At 35.5% G+C, this 8,530-nt stretch overlaps 1 protein-coding gene across 1 annotated transcript; it reads right to left on the reverse strand.

The window, feature by feature from the left end:
• Positions 1-363: 363 nt before the first annotated feature.
• On the reverse strand, positions 364-2,770 carry LOC18105400 (glucan endo-1,3-beta-glucosidase 7). Its single transcript, XM_006375571.3, is given in 5 exon segments — positions 364-940; positions 1,391-1,714; positions 1,806-2,177; positions 2,179-2,471; positions 2,644-2,770. Coding segments are annotated over 5 exon segments (1,362 nt in total). The 5' UTR covers positions 2,711-2,770; the 3' UTR covers positions 364-634.
• Between the last annotated feature and the right edge of the window lie 5,760 nt (positions 2,771-8,530).

The following is an 8,530-nucleotide window of genomic DNA, read 5'->3' on the forward strand; positions in this document are numbered from 1 at the left end:
TACAAATAATAATATTTTTAATATTAATCATCATAAAAATAATAATATTTATAAATCAAAATAATAATATTTTTAATATTAAAAGCTCTTATCCCTACAAATTTGAGCATTGCTATACCTGAAGGAACTTGTGCTCGTATTGGTAAATCTCACTTCGCACCTTTTAATTTATGTTCACAAATGGTTTTGTTTTGTTTCTAAAATTAAGTTTTTTTTGTTTTAGCACTGAAATCAAGATTGGCATGGTAGCAATCGATAAATGTGGATGCTGGTGTCATAGATGCTGATTACAAAAGCCTTGTTAGGGTTATCACTTTAATGTTAATTTTGAGGTAAAGGTCGGCGATAGAATTGCGCAGTTAATTCTTGAGAAAATTGTAACTCCTGATGTCATGGAAGTGAGAAACTTATAAAATAGAGAGAAAAACCATACCCCATCTTCATCATCTCTTTACAACTTCTTATTCTAAGTTTGCAAGTCATAAAAGAAAAGGCAAAAACCAATGAAGTGTTGGTCTAGTGGTTAGGCACCGCTATATCCCCGCAAGAGTGAGAACACAAGTTCAATTCTCAGGAAGCGCACTGAGAATCAAACTTGTTGGGAGGGGTTACCACAAACCCTGAACGGGACTTCTCACCCCTTAAAAAGGGTGTGAGGATACCAGGAAAGCACCAAAAAAAAAGAAAAAAAGCAAATCAAAGAAAGTCCCATAAACCCATACAACAAACCTAAATAGAAAATCCTATTTAAATATACTTTGTTGCTGCCGTTGCCGCTTCTGATGCTGATGTTGTTTGTGCTCGAGCTCGTGCTCGTGCTCGTACCCGTGCCTGTGGTCGTGCTCGTGCTCGTGCTGCTGTTATTGTTGGTGGTGCCGGTGCTGGTGTTGGTGGCTGCTGCTAGTACTAGTGGTTGTGCTGCTGCTGCTAATAGTTGGGTCTGTTTCAATAAATTAAATGGGTTTTTGTAGGTGAAATATGCAAGAATATTTTGGATTTATTTTTCTAAAAATGATGATTCCATGTATTTCAAATAATGTTGATAAAGATGTTAGATTGAAAAATTGAATATTTCTTTCTATTTTTTTTATCATTATTAATAGAGACATAGAGAGCGATTAAAAAGATGTTATGGCCTAGGTTTTTCTGTTTTTTTGTTAATTTCCTAATAGAACAAGCCTATTCCAAAAATCATAATGTTTAGGATAGAAAATCACGTTTTTTTTTTTTTCCAGAAGTTAAGTTCAAGGGGCTTTTTTTTAAGTACAATTTGGCCTTTTTCTTTCTTGAAAAGGAACTGTCCATTCTATTAACCAAACCCATGTTCCCAACCAAACACATAGAAATTTAAATGCCAAATCAATGAAATGCACGTAAATTTTGTTCTTACCTGGCTACTTGTAGAGAGTCCAATATCATAAACCATGGTGAGATCAGTCTTGAAAAGTCCAAATGATCGCTCAGAACCAGGTCCAGGTTTCAAGTCTTCGTCATAAAGAGCAAAGAGGTATGTATCCACTGATTTTCCTGGCATGAGTGGAGTGCCCACCATCGATCGAAGGTGTGCAATCAAATTGCCATTGTAAGCCTTGGCATTCTCAATGCTTGGCCCTACGTCGTTGTCATCTCCTTTAAATGGCCATCCAGTCTCAGCCACCACAATCTCAACATTCTTAAATCCCATAGAATTCAGTGCAGAATAAACTGCATCCACCTGCAATTGATTAAACCACTTGTCAGTAGCATTTTTATTCGATCATCTATTGATACAAAATTTTCGCACTTGCAATTTGATTTACTCTCACCTGAGCATCGAACATGTTCATGTACTTGATCTTAGTGTTTCCATCCATTCGTCCTGCATTCGGCTGGAAAAGGCAAAAAGCAAGAGTCTCAGGCCTTGTATCGCTTCTGTAGGCAAAGTAAGGGTAGGGATTGATTGCGAAAGGCGAACCATTCGCACTATTAAACTCCAACAAGCCCTTCATCAGATCCCCATAACTTGGATCAAAGCTTCCAGAAGAAGGTGGCTCAGACTGCTTAAGCACTCCCATCGAATGAACTGTGGAGACCTTAATTTTACCCCCGAGCGATGCATCATTTAGAGCATTCTGTACATTTTGCATTGCTGGTAAGAGCTTGTTCATGAGATTCTGGTCATTGGAAGTCATGACCTCGATTGCCGACAGTGATGAGGATGATATTGCTAGCTGGATAGAAGGGAAGCACGTTCGTGTTGATCCAGCTCTTGGCAAAATTGGGATCAGAGGCTAGTCCTGGAATGTCACCATTTGCAGTGCCGATAACAATTCCAATTCCGGTGTTGGCTAAGGCTTTGATTATGGCGGGGTCCGATCCATTTAATCGGACCTTTTGGATTGAAGTGGATTGAAGAAGCTTTGCGGTGGATGGTGGTGGTGGAAGGTTGTCCGCAACTTGGCCATAGTTTATACCGATGAATGATTGCGAGTCTGCACAAAAAGCAGCAAAATTTAAAGCAGATGATCAAACATCAATTTTTAAACGAGAAAACAGAACACCAACATTTTTTGTTTTCATAGACTGAAATGAAGACAGCTCAGTTAAGTTAAATTCTTTAGAAATGGAAGTAGGTAATTAAAATAGAAAGAGACGCAAACTTACTAGCGATTTTTACAGTCTGTAAGAAGGAAAGGAGTAGGAAAGCAACAGTATAAGGAAGCACCACCATGGCTCAGGAGGAGCGGTTTCTATTCTGAAGTTTTTGAAACTGGAGTGGGCATTAAATATAGAATATGCTACAAGTCGAGGGCAGAAGCGTAAAGATGACTTCGGATATATTCTTATTATAGAATATGGGTGGTGAAACTTCAAGTAGAAACCAATTAGGATATACTAGTTTGGTGGCCTGCGCTATGCCGTGGGCTCCTTTTAAAATATTATAAAAATATAAGATGTAAAAGCATTACAAAAGTATTGGATTTGGTTGCAACGCCTGATCCAAGAGCATTGGGTCTGGTTGCATCGTCAAACTCAATAATAATATTTATAATATTAATAATAATATTTTACTTGTCTGCCAAAATTTTTATTTTTTTTATCTTAAAAAAATTATAGTTTTTCTTCGATAGTAATAATAGTTTTTTAAAAATTATTAATGATGATGATGATAATAATAATAATAATAATCATTATTATTATTAATTTCACACTTCAAATCAAATCTATGGTTGTTTTTCAATATTGATAATAATTTTTTTTCAAATTTATTAATAATATTAATTATAATAAAAATAGTTATATTTATAACACAAATACTACTATTTTTAATATTAATACTTTAAATTATAATAAAAATAATAATATTTATAACAAAAATAATAATAACTTTTATATTAATACTTTTAATTATAATAAAAATAATTATATTTATAATAAAAATACCCAAGAACCATGGGTCCTGATGCAGGACCCATTAGTCTTGGGTCCTGATGCCGGACCCAAGTGCTTTGAGTCCTGACTTAGCCCAAGGGAACTGGGTCCTGACACAGAACCCATTAGCCTTGGATCCTAACACAGGCCAAGAAAATTGGGTCCTGACGCAGGATCAATAATGTTGGGTTAGGCAGGTCCTGATGGGGCAGGACCCAATGTTGATAGATCCAGCGGCGGCTGGACCCAAAGCTATTTTGGCTCGGTTCGATTCGGTTATTTTAGAACAAAAACCATTTAAATTGACCGGTTTCGATTCGGTTTAGTTTGGCTCGGTTTTTTCCGGTTTTAGCTCAGTTTATTTTTGGTTTTTTCCAGGTTCAATTCGGTTTGGTTTTTTTGGTTATTTCAATAGTGCCTTTTTAGTCGTCAAATTTTTTATTTATTTCATGTGATGTTTTTGAGTTGATGATCTCTTATATTTACATATTCTTGGCAATTAATTGTCCGAACTTGATCCAAGGCAAAGTTGAAGAGATAAAGTTTAAATTTATAGCATAAAAACATATTTAAAAGAAAAAAGACCAAACATAAAAAAATAACATGGCTTTTCTAGAATTCATGCGAAAATATACTTTTGCCTCGCATATTAATTTAGTCAAACCAAACTGATTAATTATTCTATTCATTCATTTTTTTTTGTTGCCTTCGTTAATCCTATATATTCGAATCTAATAGATAACTATTTTTTTTTCTTAGGGTTATGTGGATAAAATGAACTCAAATCGATTGGAAAGTTATGGTACGATGACGAACACTTCAAAGCTAGCTTGTTAACGTATAGTTCCTCCAGCCCTAACAACAAACACTAAGCATTGTCACAACCATTGCATCTGCTTATAGAGTCTTTGAAGACAAGTTCTCCTTCTAAGTTTCAAAGCTTCTTTGTAGAAATAAACATGCACAATTTTCCTTTATCTGAACCTACTAATACGTGGACACAACGTAGATTATTCTAGATAAAAATAATAGAGTTAAATTGATCCAATGGCTCATAAATTGACTTAACTAAATAATAATTCAAACTCTAAGTCAAGTTAGGTTGGATCTTGAATCAAATCTAACAACTATGTTAAGAACTATATAATCTTTATTATTTTTTTCCTGTAATTTTGAAGTTGTATTGTTGTTTCATGAAGTGGGTTTTTTTTTTATGAAATTCACATAAAAAAATAGGAAAAAGTATGGAAAACTTGCTTTTAATGATGATGTTTTTTGCATTAAAAGGGTTATTTATTAAAAAAAAAAACCCATCATACCCAACAACACCACCTTCCAAAAAGATACTCAAATTCTTACCTTCGAATTAGACGGTATTTTTTTTTTTTGGTATACAAATCAAAGCTCAAACCCATTTTCAGAAGTTTACATAGCAATTTGATCTATGGATTTCACACCAATAACCCTTTGTGAGTCTCAAAAAAGAGGAACCTTCTCGTCTTCTCCGTTACAGTACTTGTAGGATTGGAGGGTGGAGAATGCTTTCAGTTTTCAATACTTCTTTCCAACATGAACTTGGCCCCTAACGATCTACATACAGGATTTCAACGTCATCTACGTTGTGCCCACGTATTAGTAGGTTCAGATAACGGAAAATTGTGCATTTTTATTTCAACAGAGAAGCTTTGAAACTTGGAATGACAACTTGTCTTCAAAGAATTTATAAGCAGATGCAACGGTTGTGACAATGCCTAGTGTTAGTTGTTAGGGCTGGAGGAACTATACGTTAACAAGCCAGCTTTGAAGTGTTTGTCATCGTTCCTTAACTTTCCAATCGATTTGAGTTCTCTGCCTTCCCCTCTTGTTTTCCACGTAACCAAAAAGCAGGTCAATGGTTTTAAGAAAAAAAAAAACAACTTCAAATTATTATACATAAAGCTAAATCATGTGGGGAAAGTCATGTTCATGAAGACTCATTGTATTGTGGATTCACTACCAGAAAATCGGCAAAAACCAACAGAATTTTTTCATCGGTAATTTTTACCGACGGAAATAATTCCATCTCTACTTCTGTCAGTATATACCGACAGACAGTACCCATCGGCGATACGGTCAATATATACCGACGGACGTATTCTGTTGGTATATACCGACCATATCGCCAACGGATTATATAGTTTTTTTGGAGAGTTGCAACGGTGTGATGACGTAGATTTGTTTTTGATGATTTTACCGACGGAATGACCGAGGGATTCAAACCGGGATCTCCATACAGTGATGTGGCACAGTCACCGGCGGAATCACCGACGGGTATACCAACGGAACGTGTCTATCAGTGATTTCATCGGTAAAAGCCAATATATACCCACTCTGCCGACACTCTCTTCCTCTATTTCTCCTTCTTCTTCCCCATCCCAACTCTTCCCTTCCAAACTACAACCAACCACCCATCACAACTCTCCCCCTCTTCTCAACACAAGCACTCAAGTTCCTTATACTTTTGTATGTGGTCACAACATCCGTTCTCCGAGCAATTTATTGTGGATTTTATCATTTTTTGTAAGTAAATCTATCATTTTTAGTTTTAAAATTTAAATGTCAATTTTATTATTTTTTTTATTATTTTTTATTATATGTATTTTGTTAACGTATGTACTTGTTTGATTGTTATTTGTGAAAGAAACTTGTAGTATGAATGTATAATTTTGTAGTTGTTATAGTTTGTTTTAGATTTTATCAAATTGTATTTGTTTGTAAATTGTTGGAACTTTGTTTGAATTACACCGAATTAGATGTATTGTGATGAAATAAATAATAACTTGTTTAACGGGTCCATTTTAATTTTTATCAATTTTATTGCGAAGTTGTGATTTCCGTAAATTTATATATGTATAAATTTGTATGGACATTGATTGTTAATAATTGATAATAGATAATGAATATTTAAGATAATTGTTTTTTAGTTTGTTGGATAATGTCGGGGAAAACCAATATTTTTGTAAATTTATTTACGTAACATAGTTAATTAATACATGTTGTCGTCATAATTTTATAGAGGTTCGATAGAAGTCATGGATGATCGTTCATGGATGTATCGGGACTCACCCCAAGGATTGTGGAGGATAGATTATTGTAACGGGGTTCAGGGTTTTATTAATTTCGCAACATTTATTCTGAGGAATTTTACTGATGGCGGTATTAGGTGTCCATGCAGGAAGTGTAAAAATAATAAATTTCTGCATCAAGATATTGTAATGATGCATCTTCTAACCAAAGGGTTCATAGAGGATTATCTATGTTGGTATGCATACAGAGAACTATTTGTTCCTAATGAGAGCATGGTAGAAAGGGTGGTTGGGTCAACTTCTAGTGCTAGCAACATGCATGAAGTTAGAAATGACAACAATGATCCTTATAGGAATATGATTATGGATGCAATGAGAATGAGTGAAGGTAATGTTAGTGAATGTCTAATCGTAGAAGAAGAACCTAATGCAGATGCAACAAGGTTTTTTTATCTGTTGAAAGATTCTGACGAACCATTATGGGATGGCTGCACAAACCACAGTAAATTATCAGCCGTAGCATAGGTGTTCACCATCAAGTCAGATCACGGGTTGAGTGAGGTCGGTTATGACAAGATTATCAAATGGACGAGAAGCATTTTACCTGAAGGGAACAGGCTGAAAGAGAACTTCTATATTGCAAAGTCCATGATGAAACCCCTCGATTTAGGATACCAGAAAATCGATATGTGCCCTAACTTCTACATGTTATACTACCTTGAAAATGTTGAGTTGACCGAGTGCATGACATGTGGACATTCCCATTACAAACCCAGAACTGGTAGGGGAAAGACTCTCGTGGCATATAAAAAACTTAGATACTTCCCAATCACACCTAGACTGCAGAGGTTATTCATGTCACTAAGGACTGCTGAGCACATGACATGGCACCAATCACATCATGCGGTTGATGGAGTGATGGTACATCCTTCTGACGGCGAAGCATGGAAACACTTTAACAGTGCGTATCCTCACTTTTCAGCTGAATCAAGGAAAGTGCGTCTTGGGTTGTGTATAGATGGATTCCACGCATTCGGGTCATTTGCTACTTCGTATTCTTGTTGGCCGGTCATACTGACGGTTTATAACTTGCCACCGGGGATGTGTATGAGGCCGAAGTTCATGTTTTTATCTATGGTCATACCAGGTCCAAGCAGTCCGAGGCGGAATATAGATGTTTGTCTTCGACCGTTGATTGATGAGTTGACGTAGTTGTGGTCCTCTGGAGCTTTGACTTATGATATCTTGAGGAAATAGAATTTTGTTATAAGAGCGGCTTTCATGTGGACTATCAATGATTTCCTAGCTTATGGAATGGTTTCTGGTTGGAGCACGCATGGAAAAATAGCATGTTCATATTGTATGGAGAACAACAAGGCATTCACGCTAACAAACAGGGGTAAAGCTTCTTTTTTTTACTGTCACGGTCGTTTCTTGCTGTTGTAACCCATTTTTGGGTCCCCACACAAAAAAGAAAAAAAGTATAAATATATAGTCGGAAGAAATTGGAAAAAAATAATAGCAGTAGAAGGTTGGAGCGCGTGGCAAATGGTCAGAACAATTGATTAAGGAGGTTAAAAAATACAAAGATTGAAATTTTGACAGTATATTCTTAAATGATGAGAGCCCTGTTGGAAAAAGAAAAGTTAATTTGAGGAGAAAAGTCCAAAATTGGATGTTTATGGACTTAATTAGATTTTATTGAAGGTTTAATTGAATTTATAGAGGATTTGATTGCAAGAAAAATGGATTTTTAAGTCAATTTGGGCTTTAATTGGAAGAAATTAAAGTTCTGGGGTCAAATTATAATTTTTGAGAGTTGATTTGGTCAAATCAGGGGCTTAATTGCATAAATATTGAAGTTTGATGGCCAATTAGGGACTTAATTGAGGAAATCCAAAACCAATGACCAAATTGGAAAGGGTGCGTAAATAGAGGGGATGTAATTAACCAAATCAGGGGGCCAAATTGAATAAATTGGAAGTTTATTGATCAATTGAGGGTCAAATTGCATAAATCAGAGACCAAGGACCAAACTGGAAAAGACGCGGAAA

This window comes from Populus trichocarpa, chromosome 14, assembly GCF_000002775.5.
Source record: "Populus trichocarpa isolate Nisqually-1 chromosome 14, P.trichocarpa_v4.1, whole genome shotgun sequence".
NCBI classification, from domain to species: domain Eukaryota; kingdom Viridiplantae; phylum Streptophyta; class Magnoliopsida; order Malpighiales; family Salicaceae; genus Populus; species Populus trichocarpa.